Source organism: Rhipicephalus sanguineus, chromosome 3, assembly GCF_013339695.2.
Source record: "Rhipicephalus sanguineus isolate Rsan-2018 chromosome 3, BIME_Rsan_1.4, whole genome shotgun sequence".
Classification (NCBI taxonomy): Eukaryota; Metazoa; Arthropoda; class Arachnida; order Ixodida; family Ixodidae; genus Rhipicephalus; species Rhipicephalus sanguineus.
In genome coordinates, this window is record NC_051178.1 from 202,617,352 (window position 1) to 202,633,389 (window position 16,038).

Below are 16,038 nucleotides of genomic sequence, written 5' to 3' on the forward strand. Positions count from 1 at the left end.
ATTAGAAATTCATAGATATCTTGGAATCATATTACAAGCTACCTTACTAAGTACGTTTCTCGTACAAGAAAAGCAGCTAGCTAACCAGTCTATACGCCTTCAGACCTTCTTAGTCCTCGTTTTCCTTGACTGGCCACATATGTTAGGCTTAATGTGTATTCCTGCCAGAATAACTCAGTCGTGTTTTATCTCACTCGTCGTAATCGCGCAATATCTTGTCGTTTTCAGTGGCACTAGCACCGAGTGACACTTCCGTTTCATTTCCCAGCATATCCGGCCCAGCACTTACTTGCTGCTTTTTGAATATTTATAAAAAGTCTTCTAAAAAATGGAAATCTATAATTGTGGTTCAATTTAATGGTTATATTAGATAGATATGATATCGGACATGACTTAATATAAGGGCCAATTAACTGCTAGGATAAATAATGAGAATTAATTGATTGAGTTCATTGAAAGATTCCGAGCAACTGCGATTGTTGAGGCACCTGGCGGACCAGACCTGAACCACATGCTTCTTTCTACGTGGCCTCTGGGATCCGCCTCGAAGGCACGTGAAACACAGTTAACCAAAGGAAATACACCTTAGGGTAGTGTTTTATATCGCGGCAGTTACTAGCGAGGGGCACTCCTTGCACTGACACCCAGCCTGATCCCCAGGTATCCCAGTTTTCCACAGAATGGACTGCAGGTGCTCACCGCTCGATTTGAGGGTCAATAAACCGGAATAAACCCTCGCGCGTGTTTTCTGCCCTTCACGTTTGCGTACTTTCTTTGGTAGCAATGAAAGCTCGTCTCAGCAATTTCTACTATTCTCGTTTCTCATAAATGCTGAGGTGGCAGTTTTGTAGTCTTCTTTTTCTATTTGTAGACTCACGCAATCCATAGAATAAGGAAATATCAGCATGGGGTAATCGAGAACAGGGTGGACTAGTGAAAAAACAAAGCTGAAATAACAGAAGACCAGGGAGACATGAACCGGCAGCTGTCTATATCTAGAAGAACAGAATGGCCACTGGTCTTCCTTCTTCTTTGGCGACCGCTGAGCCTCACTGGCGAGAACTGCGTGCAAATGGAGGTCGTCAGCGAGTGGAGGAGTACGCCTTGGGCGAGTCCCCGCTGTTGGCGCCGACAGAACACCGCGGGCTGTTTGCGTACCAGGAGTGCACAAAAAAAAAAAAAAAGAGACAGAGGGGAGTGCAAAGAAGGGAGTAAAAGTACAAGGAGGGGGGTAGGGGGGTGGGGGTATGTCGGTCCGCGCGGCCATTGTGTAAATGAGTCCCACGCGAGTGCTTTAGGAGTGTAAGTGGTGAAGATGGGAGGCGGTACACGTGTCGGTACATTCCGCGCTTTACTGGCGACTGGAGAGAACCAAGACGCGAAAAGAAAGAAGAGAATGACCGAACTTGTTTTTCGTTCCCTTCTTTCTCTTCTTCCTTGTTGCCCGTACTTCTTACGCTCATCTAAAAAGAGAGGAAACGGGGGGCTAGTTTGGCACGGCTGCCTCAAGAACAAAGCTTTCGTGAAACTTAAAAGAAGCACTGGTATAGTTAGCGTCGTAATTTGTTTAGTTATTGGCACAACCTGTACTTCTCGCGGAACTGCGGTCGTTACTCGCATCCACTGGTGGAAATAACTTAGTATGGGCTACTAGTGAAGACGTACAGACAAGCCCACTATTAACGGAAACACTTGCGTGCAGGGCATGCTTCGATTTCGCTCTCTTGCAAAATCATAGTGGCTTAGATTTGCACAAGACTATTGGTGGTTGACAGTTCTGACTCCTTTTGACAGACTAGTGCCTGCATGAACAATGTTTCCCTATCGACTTGTTATTGGAGGGCCAGCAATATGAAAGGTGCTCATTCGTGTGCTCCTTTTAACAGTTGACGGTACTGTACATGTCAAGGTCCCAAGGCTTTGCGAAAATACTGTCCGTTATCCACTGGGTCACAAGTCTGTAGGAGAAATAGTGGACCTTCCGCAAAATTTGAGAGGATTACGGGTGTTGCGTGCCAAGAGCCCTAAGGTCATATTCCGTGTGCGGTGCATGCAGGTAAGGGCCGTCGGGGGGAAGCACAACGTGCGGTTAGGTTTAACGAAGAGGAATGGTTGCCTCAGCCTGTATCACGCAACTACTCCTGTTCGTTAAACCTATTCGTACGTGTTCTGCGCATGTACTTCACCGCCGATGTGAATAGTCGCAGCGGGTGATGAAGAAATGTCGGACTAGATTAAGTTTTTTCTGCTCTTGCATCAATCTGTCTACACTTTTTAATGCTTAAAAATGAGTTCATGCAGCAGATTTACTCCAGCGTTAGAAGAAAGTGCAATTATGATACGAAATTTCACGAGGTGAAAACAAAAAGGACGCCAGGCGTGCGCGGAAAGCGCAGCATAGCCACAGCGAAAGCTGGAAGAGCGGCAGTTCTAGAGCCCGTTGTAAGCTCTCTTGGGACTACCTATACAAGTACACTTGCAAGGTACCCACTACGCCATAAATCATAATTTTTGTGAAATTGGGAAGCACCTACTTCGCAATTATTCGTCATTCTGCGGAGAAGCGAGGTACCCGATACACATGTATAAAGCATTATGTGCACTTTGTTGATGTCGCGGCTGGGAATTTTTGCAGCGGAGTTTCATACACCGGCATGGCTCTGTGGTAGAATGCTTGGCTCCCACGCAGAGGGCCCAGGTTCGAACCCTGTTCCATCCCGCACATTTTATTTCGCGTGATAGCGGTTACGGACATCGGCGACGGTGGCGGCGGACAGCTATGGCGCCAAAAAACGGCTGTTGTTGGGATCTCATAACAGCTTTCGCTGTAAAAAAAGTTATCCCCGCAGAGGTAAATTAGTTTCCTTAAGCTCCTCAAGTCTTGCAATTTACAAGGAAACTCATGTTGCCAAACACAGCAAAATATACTTAAAGGAACACTAAAGGCCAATATTAAGTCGACGTTGATTGTTGAAATAGCGTTCCAGAAACGTTGTAGTGCTTGTTTCAAGCCAAGGAAATTCTTATTTTAAAAGAAAATCACGTTTTAGTGGTCCGCACGGCGTTAGCGCACTTCATATCAGCCGTTTGAACGGGCCCTTTGACGTAGCAGTTGCCGGTCCCAAGATTGCCCGCCTTTACGGCCCGGCCGCCGTCGGTACGGGAGAGAGAGAGAGAGAGAGAATTTATTTGAAGGCAGAGAGGTCGGCCTGAGCTAGTGCACATTTATTGCGCAAGCGCGGCCACCAACCGTGCCAAGACGCAGCCAGGGACTACTCCGAAACTGTATAGTTCACTGTAACGGACCTTAACTTGGCCAGCAGCAGCAGCAGAGTAGCAACAGTGCGAAAATAATGAGAGCCAACCACACGCAGCAGTGCGCTATACCGAAACCATCACTGAGACGCGATCGCGCAGTTTGGCGAAAACGGAACTTTGGACCACTCTCGCCATTCCCCATGGTAACGCAAAGAGGTTATTTTTTCGATGATTCAAACAAAAGCTAACAAGCAGCATTTTATTACGTCTTGTAATACACGGAAGGTTCTTTCTTTATCGCAACTAGTTTGATTACGAGTGATTAGTTGTAGTCGGGACTCTTGATGTCATCGGTATCATTTCCAAAATGCCCCACTCGGGGCGCACATCGTGTCAGCTTGTTGCCGTTGACTCTGGTACACTCCCTCAACATTCCGAAAATGGCCAATACAAAAAGAAAGAGAGGAAACAAAAGTGCGTTGGTGCAGGATATATTTCCGATACCACCAGCCGAACTTGGGTGTTAGCACGCGTTCCAGTGTAGCTCGAGTCTTTATTATTTTAGCACCGCTATATTAATAGTAAATATTATTATATTGTTGTAGTGTCACTGAACAGTTAGCATGCTGCGAGATAACTTAGCATAAGATGGCAAAATCTGACGGCGTTGTCCAGGAACACCATTTAATCACCTAAGAGTACCGAACCTGCCATGTGGCCAGGGTGGCGGCATCAACGGCTGCGTGACCTCGATGATCAATTATAAGAACCGCCAAACAAAACATATTTATTACTTCCGAATCACGTGAGAAATCACAATACAATTTCAGCTACGCTGTCTTTGACGGTACATTAACTATTTTATTGATTTTGTTGTGCCAATCCCATAGAATAAAATTGAAACAACAGGCAAGGTTAACAGATGGCCGCCCGTTTAAATATAGCCTCAATGTGGAAAGAAAGATAGAAGATTATAAGATGAATAGCTTACGGAAAGAGTTCGCGTTCTCAGTTGCAGACACAGCGTCCACAAGCTCCTTATGTCCACCGCGTTTTGTTTTCTTTCTTGCTTACGTATTTTTACGTTATTGGAGCGCACGTTGCTTTCTCAAAGTTTTATTATAGATGAGGCACCCGCTTGGACGTCCAACGTCATTCTTCGCTAAACCACTAGGGTACTCGGCTATTTACATATACAGTCTAAGATCCTCAGCCTTATTTTCTCAGCCTTACAACTCTTTTCTTCGGCGACACTTGTATGATGTTTTTCTTGCGAGGTATCGATTCCTCTTTCATAATTCGCCCTTGGAAATAAAATAATATGTTTAAGAGAAGGTGTTAATTTAGCCGTCAACACTTGCTTACTTTTCCTTGGCCGAGCTGTGTGCAACATAGGTTCTTCAGACAGACAACCCAGGAACCGCAGGCAGACGCCAGCGTGTATAGCGATAAGGAAATGGGTGGGAAGGGTGGTGTGGCTCCCTTGAGATATATAAAAGAAAAAGAACGTCAGGTGGGCGGAGAACGTGGGTGGGTTACAACTTCCGGAGCTAGCCCGAATATTTTATCGAGCTTGGTCTCGATGTATAGCCAAGAAATAAGAGAAGTCAACTCGCTAACAAAAAAGTCAGAGACTATCTGCGTTTACTCTCAGGCTTTCCTCGCAATCTGCTCCTCTTTTTCTTTTTTGTTTATCTACATACTCTGATGTCTACCTCGCTAGCCGAACCATTCTTGTTTTTTCGACTGCAGCCGTTAAGTCATTTCGGGACTGTTATCTCTCAGAGGTATACACTGCGCGCCAACGTTTTTCTTTCATTCTTTTTTTTCTTGGCACGCCTTTTTTCTTTCCTTCCTCGCGCGACGTCAGGGGCAAGAAAAGTGTTCCTGCCTTCAGCTCGGCGTCATGCAAGCACGTTGTTTTCTCATACACCTCCCCACCTTTCCCGCCCCTTCGTCTTCACAAACACCTTTCCGCTCCTCTCGTGGGCACACGTCGTCTTAGTGTTGCTTATCCTCTTAACCAAACTATTTCACCAGCATGCCACGCTTTGCATATTACTTCTGCTTCTTTATTGGTTTTGCTTTTTTGGGCATCCCGTGTCCCATCGCCCATTGTAGATATCTCGTGTTCTCTTACTGTCTGCTTAAAATTATTTTGCCATGCTTCGCACGTCGCGATAAAACCTTCTTCTATTTGTGACACACTTCAAGGACGTTACATCTTTCGTACCCTCCCCCGCTTTTCTACACCCCACCCATTTTTAAATTCCTTATATTTCGCACTTCTTGTCGTCGCACCGTCTGAAAACGCATTGTTCGAGAGTCGCCTGCCGCTGTCATTCGGGGGGGGGGGGGGGGTCTCTTCCAGTCAGCCTTTTATTTTTTTTATACTCTTGTCTGCGCGTTCACCGAAAGGAACACATCCGTTGTGCACAAAAAAAGAGAAAGAAAAAGGAGGCTGGTAAGCAAAGGTGGAAGACGCGACGAAGTAGCGGCAGCGGGAGGATAGTAAGTGCGAGAAAAAGGAGAGCACCCTTATTTCGTAGGGACGCAGTGCCAGACCCGACACCCACAGAGCCGCAGATGCCCCTCTCCGCTTCCATCTCACCTCCCTCTCGCAGGCACGACGCGTACTTCCTTCTGCAAAGCCTGTCTATGCGCGTCTTTACAGTACGAGGGCCGTATACTGATTCGTCCAAAACCGCGCGCTTTTCTCCAGTGTGCGAAACACCGTCGCTTCGCTGCCGCCACCCCGGCAGCAACGTTCTCTCTCCCTCCCCCTCTCTCTCTCCATCGTTTAAACGCGTTCTTTTACCAGTTCTTCCTGCGGTGGTGGTTTAAAGCTGCCAGCCGTACGCCAGTTTTATATTATTTGCTTCGTTCGTTCTATCACGTCCCTTTCATTCGCTTCGCAGACGAAGCCTTCCGTTTCTCCGTGTATATATTTTCTTGCCCTCTTTCTTCCCTATGCGGCGAGAATCAATTTTGAACGAGTCGAGCGTGAACATAGAAACTTGGAATGCGGAGATTAGGAAACAACGCTGAACGGAAGAAAGATAGGGGATGCTGGAAGAGCAGCAAGCGCGGGGAAAGGGGAGGGATGGCTGGGTCTATATGTGGGAAGGCATCGAGGAGAGAAAGGAGGCCGCTTTTCTCGACGCGCACTTGCGAAAAATTCTGACGCGACCAAGCGGCAAACGCTTTTCGGCACGCGCGCGAGCGCGTTGTAGCTTTGGCCGCTGCAGAGACCGAATATCGCGCGGGCGGAAACTTGTTGCCGCGAAAGCACCCGGCGACGTTGGACCACGGCCTTGGACGAAACAACTAAGGTTCCACCAAGGCGTGCAACGCGAGCAGGGTTACCTCCGATGAATGGTGTTCATTTTTAATTTCTTTTTTTTCTGCCTTTCTTCTTATTGATCCTATTCATTCTCCTACATCACTGCATGCTGCTCTTTCTCGATGCACGTTTAGGAAGAACTTTGGTGGCGAACGAGCAGCGAACGCTTTATCTTCGTCGCGGTTTTCGAGAAGCAGGCAAGGCATAAAATTTGGCATCCCAGAGCACAGGGTGGGTGCGGTTTGGGAGGCGGGAGCCGAAGCGAACAACAGCAGTAAAAAATAAAAAAGAAAGAAAGGATGAACACCGGCTACACAATGCACTGGCGGCCGACAGTGTAATCCATTACACCGAAACTTGCACTACAAGGCATAAATGAAGGGCAAGAAAGAAAAGAGGTTCTTACAATACGTAGGGCAAACTGAAGCTTTAGTTCTTTTCTTTTCCTGCAAGTGTCAACTAGTTCCTGTACGTAAAAAAAAAGCAAGTAACCGTGGGTACCAACAAATTCTTGTATCTAGTTGCTGCTGCATATAAAAAAAAAGAACTAAGAAATAAACGAGTGATTCTGCAGTATACAGTGATATTGATGAGTTTTCTAACCTTCTTGGCTTTCCACTCTCCCTCTTTCTCTTTCTCTCTCACTGTTGTGTTAGGCGCATGCTATCTGACTTTTGTTACTTTCGGTGCCTCTGTAACCTCTGTAACAGTCTTTCACTCAGCGTGTTGCTGCGTGTGGGGCACGCGTTGTTTGGCATTTTCATGTCAGAAAACTTAGCAATTAGCTGATGTAATTTTAAAGCATAGAGTCTGGCACACCATACAGACACACTTGCGAAATGCATAAAGCTGCAGTTAACTTACACGTTTGCCGCATTCTGTTTGACCACAAGTATCGCATTTATACAAGTGGATTTATCTGGCGATGCTGGAGTTGATTCTAATTTTTGTAAGCACAGGGTTTGTGAATGCTTACCGCATTATCAAAGAACATGTTTAAATCTGGATTTGACAAATGAGAGAAGAGCAGTATGTTTGTACTATATGTCGTGCACGTCGTTACATTTAAACCGGGAGCGCCTTGCGTCGATGAAAACAAGGCGTGTATTTAGTATTTATTTTTCTGTTTCATTACTCGCGGCCCCCGCCTGTCTGAGAGTAAATAACGCTCTTTCTGTCGGTGTAAATACGCCGCTGTTTTTCAAGCCGCTCAGCACAAAAATAAAAGCTATGCGCGACTGCTCGGGTGGAAAATGTCACATTGCACGCTTGTACAAACTTTAAACGCCAGTGTTGTCGACGTGTCTGGTAAGCTCACAATGTGCACACAACTACTAACCTTACAAAAACACGTCGATCCATCTGGTAACACTCGGCTCAAAGCCAAAACATGCAACACAGAACTACTCGCTGACTGCGTCGCATGAAACCGATTCCTACAAGGCGCGGAATCTGCCGACTTTATTTGGCGCCTCTGACATCGCCGTAAACCAACTATATATGTAATGCATACAGTTGTGGTGTTGGCCATACATACCAATTCGCGCCATCTTAGATGCCAATGATTACGACGTAAGAGATACGTACAGCGTTGTACTTTTATTGTTCAATACGATACTATGCCTCATTATATTATAATACGCGCACATATACTACGAACACATTGGAATAAAGAATGTGAATTTAGCAGCTACGTGCACCCTAATGTGACGCGATACCAATGACAGCGCATCAATTTTAATGGTGGCAGGCGCTGGCGATTTTCAGTAGTTTTTAATTATAGTTCTTATTCATGCTTCAGTTTTCTATGCATTTCATAAGGACTCTTGAATTCATGACGGCGCTAGTGGGTAAACAATAGTTTGCATTCATTAAGCACTTAATATAATCGAAGCGCGTGGAAAAGGAACTAGGCTCTCAAAGCGTTGCTTTCGGGAATGGCCCGCTATTGAATGGCGGCAGATCTGAGGAGGGCGCTGGAGCGAGAACGCCCCTTTTAGGGGCGAAGCTCCTAAAGCCGTGGGTCTGTACATGCAGGTCTTTCGTGGTACGTGACCGCCTAGTTCTATGAAGTGCACTTGCGAGTCTTACGAGTTGCGAGTTCTATGAAGTGCACTTGCGAGTCTTACGCCTTTCTTAATGATGTAATGGGCGAACTTACACGGGAGAGTTACGGTTTTACCGATGATCTCCCCTCTCGAGCTTCGCCCCACTCATCATCATTCATTCCGTGAATATGGCGTGGTTTTTTTTAAATGTGGGTGGTGATATGAGTGAGGCACGTCAGCGCTCGTTACGGTTGCATTATTACTAATTACAAAGCGGGAACGGTTCTGTAGAGGAGCAAGGAGAAATGAGCTTGGTATGAACAGCTGAATACTCTACAAATCGAAGCAGTCATTGCTCAACACAGTTCTAGCACAGTGACGAAACCGCTAGCGAAGCTTAGGACCAGTCGGACGAGCAAGAAAGCCGTTGTCGCAATGCTAGACCATGTATCTAACAGAAAAGGGTGCTCACCGTGTATATATATCTGTACAATGGTGGGATTTGCGGTAGTATGTTGTACGCAAAATTTCGCTTATCTTTCTTCATAATTATGTTTTTCGCACTTTTCTTGGTATTTGTGAAAGGGAATACAATAACACCCCCAGAAAACTGGGAAAAGCTTTTGTCAGAAAAGCCCGCGAGGAAAAAAGCCGAAACGGACTCAGGCGACAGGCTGCCCCTGATCTGGGCAAATACTGGGTGGTAGTTAGGCCCAGCCCATTAGAGGGTCAACATCGACGTTAACGAGAAATTGCTGTTGCTGGCGGACTATGGTGTGACGTCAGTTAAAACAGCACCATAGTGACACATCAGACGCGCTCCCGACGCGTTATGGTCTTGGCCATCGACCTCAGAAGGACGCTTCACGCGTGGCAAGACTCACCTCATAGTTTTAATACCGCTGTCACACGGTCAATTGCAATCGTGATCTGGCCTCACCCGGATGTAATTTCGCGATCGTAATTGGCTCGCTTTACGAAACCTGCAGAAGGGAACCAATCATTGTGGAGAAATTTGATCCTGATCGGGCTCGATCGCGATTAGCAGTGCACGATGTGACACCGGTATAACGGAATTGTCTCATAAATCTTTTACAGTTGAACGGTCAAGCGCAAGGTGTGCATTTCAACCGTATTTGTCTTTCAATTTTAGAAGATCTCGAAATGGACACCGCGGATTGGATACGCTGGTTACCACATTTATGTAGTTGCCGCTCTATTGTATCTTCTTCGCTCTTTTCACCGCCTTCGGTGATGCCCGTTTGCAGCGCCAATCATAGATTATCGACAGTGACAACGTCTTTCACTCACTCGCAAATTTCTGCAGGCGCAGACATCGCAAGGAACTTCTCTACGTACGCAGTCAGCTACAGATTCAGCACTGCTGCACGGACTGTGGTGGGCGTACTCTATAGAGGACAGCGGGAGTGTTGCGGCTTACGCATCGCCATCGGGATTGCTTTCCGCAGCGGTCGGGCCGCTGTCCGAACGACTGGCGAGTCTTCGGCCTTCTGCACGTGACGCAGCACTTTGTTCGACGCTACACGAAAGGAGAGAGGAGGAAAACAGAGAGATTATACGTGTGGCGCAACGCGGGCTCGTGAGTTCGCGGGAAAGCTATCGACATCCCGTATATTGCCTTTTTCCTCCTCCGGCGAGTAGCACGGGGTCGCAAAAGTGTCGAGCCGCATGCCTTCTATGGGTCGGTGGCACTTCAGGGCACGCCATATAGTGTGTAAAGCGGGTGCGGCAGATGCGAGCATAATAGCTCTTGCCAGCGTTATTTCGCGGACTTCCTTTGAGCGTTCACACTCATCTTCTATCTCTCTGCGTCTGCTTCACGTGCCAGCTTGTGTGTTGTTCTATTTAGTCTCTCGCGCGAAAGAGAAGTAAACGCCTTCACTGCAGAAGTCATGCAGAAAAGAACTAGAGAACGGGCAGAGGTGGATGGGGAGGGGCGTCCTCGTCCGAGAATGGTCCATTAAAAAGCGCGGGTGCACACTTTCGCCGCTGCTTTCCCGGCCATTATGGCTGAGCGCTGGATGTACTGGCTGGAACGACGACAACGAAAGAAGTATAGGGCTGAGCCGCCGCTGTCGCCGAAAAATATAAACGTTACGCCAACGCGTTCAGCGGCGGGTATAGGCTCACACGGGGCGCGCTTGGAGAGCGCGATGCGAGAAATATGGCTGCAGTGCGACGGAGGAATGTGAGCGCGCTGAGAAATTGCGTTGAAAAGGGAAACTCTTTCAGAAGGAGGGGGCTTAAAATAATTTATGAAGGCGCGCGGCATTGAGGTGCGCGCCCAGAAAACAAGGGGAGTTGCTTACATGCAAATGACGCCGACCCATCTCTCTCGTGCTTCTGTTATTTTTCTGTTAAAGAGGAGAAAAAATTGTTTTGATGGCGTCAAACATGCACAAACACACGTCGTTATATATTCGAAGAATCTTTATGCGCTCGCCGGTTTAGCGTCGAGCGCATCAAGAAAGCGTGTTATTAGCGGCACTGTAGGCTTTGCGGGCACTTCCGCTTTCGTTAGTCTGAGACCGGCTGTATGCATGAGATAGCTGACTATCGCGTGAACTTCAATGAAGGTGCCGTTCAAGAGGATAGCTACTTCAGGTTTAACCTAAAAGAGGGTAGATTGCGGAGGAGCTGCCTAATCTGGCTGTCTTAAACCTTAAGGTAAAACTGCACAAGAATGTATATCGGGGCAGTCACGGACAATAATGAGAAGGAGCGCAATTTTTCAACGGTATTCTCTGTATAAGACTGAATGATAAAAGATGTTTTTAAACAAGGCTCTCTGAGCCTATTTTAGGTCGCTATAAGGTCATTTCCAATGGTGATTTCATTGATAGCGAAAATTTGAACCATTGTTATTTTGCGCACGTGTGACATGATAACGTGATTGTGCATGCATGTTTTGTGAAGCGAAATCTTGTGGGTGGTGGTGGGTGGTGGTGGTGGTGATGTTGCAGCAGGCGGGGTTAGCCTGGCCTGCATGGCCGGCACTTGTTCCGCCTGAGCATCTCCTGAATTGTAGGGGTATGTCACCAAGTGCCGAACAGCCCAGTGTCTCTCAGGAAAACCAACAAAATTCTTTGCACGCTCCTCCTCGTTGCCGCCGGCCCTTCAGGAAAAATGACGTCTTCAACTGTCCGGTGCCTATGACAACCTTTTTGCAAGGTGCGGATCATCGCTGCTCTCTTGCACATCAAACTGCGGGCAAAGCCAAATAAAATGTTCAATGTCCCCGATGTCACCGCAGAAGGCACAAAACGGGGAAGCGTATCGCCCAGTCTTGAATGACCAAGCCGGGGTGTATGCGGAGCCGGTTCTTATGCGGTACAACAGCGTCGCTTGTTCACGAGAAAGTCCAGTGCGAAATCTTGTGCAAGAGGCTTTCTTAACCTTTTTATTGCTTCCGCGAATTTTATTTCATAATGATAAATTAGAGTAACGTTTAACGAATATGCGGGACATTTTAGGTTACGCTTATCTATAGAGGGGTGGTGTGTTGTATATATATGCTACACTTGTGCTATCAGGCATTGCTGTAAAGTGAGCACGCATTGCGATGAAAACACATAATTAAATCGTGTGCATTATGAAGCAGCAGCAGGAAATAACTTCTTTCTTCATACATTCTTCTTACTTAGCACAACAGACAATTGAGAGAGAGAAAAATTACGGAATGGCAGAAAGGTTAATCGGAAGAAAAACTTGTGGTTTGCTACCCTAAACTGGGCGAAAGAAGGGGAAATGCGGACGGAAAGAAAAGGGCAGGCAAAAACAGGGTAAGCAGAAACACAGGAGATGAGACACTGGAAAACTGTACTATTTCACATGAGCCGCTGCAACGTAAAAAGAAAAAAAATAATAATAATGCCTGTACGCGCTTTAGCGAGGACAGCGGCAAAGAGCATATTCAGTAGTATATTCATTGCCGCAGTGAACGTAAGCAGCACTATCTTAAGGCAGCATTCAAAAGACTTCGACAAGGAAGGAACAGGAGAGAAAGGAAAGGCAGGGATGTTAACCAGGCTTGAAAAACGTGCTGAATCCCAACATGCTCTATTCTGATCGTGCGATTGTTTACCGTAACAACAGCGGGATATTACGGAACGCTCATGGTGTTAAAAAAAAACACAAAAGAGGACGGGACAAATGCCAACTAGCCCGCCTATCAGTCCTACTAAAGAATAATCTCTCTCGAGGCTCCTGCTGTGGCCATCGTTTTCGCAGCGGGAATCACCACATTTGGTTTAAAGACTTGCCAGCCAACGATGCTGATTGCTGTCGAACTTTCAGCTCTTCGATCGTGCACCGCATCACCTTGTCAGCCAAGGAGAACGTCCAAGGATATACCGTATTCACTGATTTAAACACGATGCCTATTGGCGCTCAAGTTAAGATAGCTCGTTCATACCCAGAAAGCTACTAAAGACAGTACGCACCACACAGCACATTGCTCAGGTTCAACTATATAGAATACCTAATGTTCTTTGCGTGACACTTTACAAAGTTCGAAGCAACCGACTGCGTCGCCTAGAATCTTCACTCGACTTTTACGTCTCGCCAGGTCTGCGTCGACGCGATGCTGCACGGCTTTGTCGGCTATAGCTATGCTTATGCATTGCAACATATTTTGCATTTCGCATTGGAATTGCTTACAACGGTACACTTAACGACTGTGGTGTGTACTTAAACATATCTTACGCGGCTGTGCACAATATTTCATTTGCCGCTCATCCGCACTGATTCTCAGAAAGGTCAATGCAACCTCCGAAGTAGGGCCCTGAAAAAGTGTACCTTCATATTTTTTTCCGTATTAAAATAAATCTACCGTAGTACCATGCGTGCAGGAGTTGAGGAGAAAAGTGCGACTGGCTTGGCATTGCCTCTGAGTGAAATATTCTTGTATAACGAGAAGAAATATCCAGAATATGCGCGGCGTTCAAATCATTCTTGAGCCAAGGATTCCCAAGACGCAGAACAAAACTGCTCTTCAGTCAATGCCTTCACTTAATATAGACGCCACGTCCAAGTAACGCGGTACGTGCTGTTTCGCGAGCTAGAGCTAGAAGCGATTTATATTGGGCAAGTCTGCCATCTCCGTCTAACTTATTTAATCACGCCATTTGTGACACTTCAGCTTCGCAATCCGGCCATTGCCTGCTCCCACATCGTGGTTTGAGTCGAAATGAGCCTTCTCTCGCAACACGTTTAGAGGAATTTCTCGGCTTCGCGTTGCCATATTAACGCGAATCATTCTTCAGGGCACATTGCAGGAGGTAGGCAGGTACGGGTCTCGCCTCGTTTTGTTGTGGCCGATGACGTAACCTTATGTCTCATTGTTCAGCAGTTCAATGATCTAAACATTAGGACGCATTTCTTTCTTTCTTTCTTTCTTTCTTTCTTTCTTTCTTTCTTTCTTTCTTTCTTTCTTTCTTTCTTTCTTTCTTTCTTTCTTTCTTTCTTTCTTTCTTTCTTTCTTTCTTTCTTTCTTTCTTTCTTTCTTTGAAATATGATAGCACTGTTTACAATATCTTTGTAGGTGACGACATATAGTACGTCATCACGTGATTATGATTTTTTGAATTAGTCGTGTTGATGCCGACTCCGCGGGACGACGGGCGTTGCCGGCGGTCACTTTTCGCGTTTTATGAGGCATCTAAGGCTTTCGCCTTAAATATTCGTGGCTGGATTACAAAAGCGCGTACTCACCGTCCGTTCACCGAGGTTGTTGACTATGCAGTGTAGGTACACGGTCTGCATCTGTTGCGTGGTGACGTTTCGCGGCGTGCTGTTGTCGAACGCCGGCTGCTCGATGTCCGGGAAGAGCTTGGGGTTCAAGATCTCCGGCGCTGACACGAGCGACGCCTCGGCCGAACGGACGCGGCGCGACGCCGCCCTCGAAACCACGCTCCCAGGGTTTTCGGGAGATGGTGCGGAGGCGTCAGGATGCGACCTACGGCTCTGCGCAGGACCTGCAAGAGATATTGAGACAAGGAAACATAGATAAGAGAACGCGTATCAATTGGTGCTTCTTAGTGCATACGATCTCGTACCTGCAGCAATCTCTGTAGGCATGCTTACAAACAGAAGACATGCGAAGAGAAACGTTCATCCCTCGTACCCAGGGAATTGGTTTGGCAAAAACATCACTTAAAAAAGGAGTTATAAGCGCTCACACGGGATGAAGGAACGCGAGGAGGACGACCTTTGACTGCCCGCCCTCGTTTCAAGAAAAAGCGTCAAGAACAAGCGTGAACAAAGATGAGGCGAAAACTTACTGTCCAAGGGAGAACCCAGTAGACAGTGGTGTGAATACATAAATACCTGCTAAGCCTGTACGGGTGAACCTGTACGGTGAACCTGTACGGTGAAATACCTGTACGGGTGAACCCACCCGTACAATGTGAAGTGCCTTTGTCACTTGTTTAACCTTCCTAACTACAGTTAGTATAATATTGGATTCGTTAAAGTTATTCAAGTTGATGAGGACTTCGATTATGTCACGCATTACGGACAACGGATATAAAAACGAATCATGAGGCCCTGTGCATAGCTGCGTATAGCCTGAATATCAATATATGGCGGATAACGAAAGTACTTCTCATGCAAGTTCCGAGATTACAAGAGCATGAGTTTTTCTGAAGCCTGCTGTGTAAAAGCTACTGCACTTGCTTGCATAATACTATCAATGGCTAATATTGGATATTTGAGGCTAATTTAACCCACTCTTGCCTAATGTTGGCTAGTGCCTGATAACTGTTGTACAATGTTGGCTAGCGTCACTTACTCTCGGCTACCTTTTGCCACGTTTCGCTTTTGTTGGCAAATTTTTGACAACCCGAAACAATTTGTAAACTTCACAGAATAGCCTTTCATAATATGTATAGCTGTTTCCTTTTTATTAGGCCAGTCCCACGTAGATGAGCATAACTTTGGTACGTCAAAAAAAAAAGAAAAAAAGAATACCATTCTAGGATACTCTTAGTGTCACGTTGAACTGCATATTTTTTATGGGGTTAGATATCGCTCGAATTTTCTGTCCTCCCTGAATTTACAGTAACTCCTGTGCGCAAGCATGATATAGATCCTCATTTACATTTAGGCAGCGCGTGTAGGCGGTGTCATCGACGCCTCCTATGCGCATATAAAGCCACAACGTTCGTAGGTGTACCCGGTGTGTAAAACAGCTCAAATAGCTAGGGCAGCGAACAAAAACAAAACAAGACAACCAGAACAATATTAGAAAATGAGCTGGCAGTACATATCGAACTCTCTGGAGAAACTTCCGCAGGAGTCAATAGACGGGTGGAGACGACGGGGAACTTCGAAAAGCTTCAAGACGGCAAACACCGGGGCACCAAAGGA

The 16,038-nt window shown here is 46.5% G+C and overlaps 1 protein-coding gene across 2 annotated transcripts in view; it reads right to left on the reverse strand.

The window, feature by feature from the left end:
- LOC119388126 (zwei Ig domain protein zig-8) overlaps positions 1 to 16,038 on the reverse strand; it is a 205,889-nt gene that overhangs the window by 71,635 nt on the left and 118,216 nt on the right. For both annotated transcript variants that reach the window (XR_007415506.1, XM_049413826.1), the window contains exon 2: positions 14,383 to 14,645. Coding sequence is in view for 1 of the 2 variants with exons in the window: in XM_049413826.1 (XP_049269783.1) it covers positions 14,383 to 14,645 (263 nt within the window). In the remaining variant the exon portion in view is untranslated. The remainder of the gene's footprint in view (positions 1 to 14,382; positions 14,646 to 16,038) is intronic.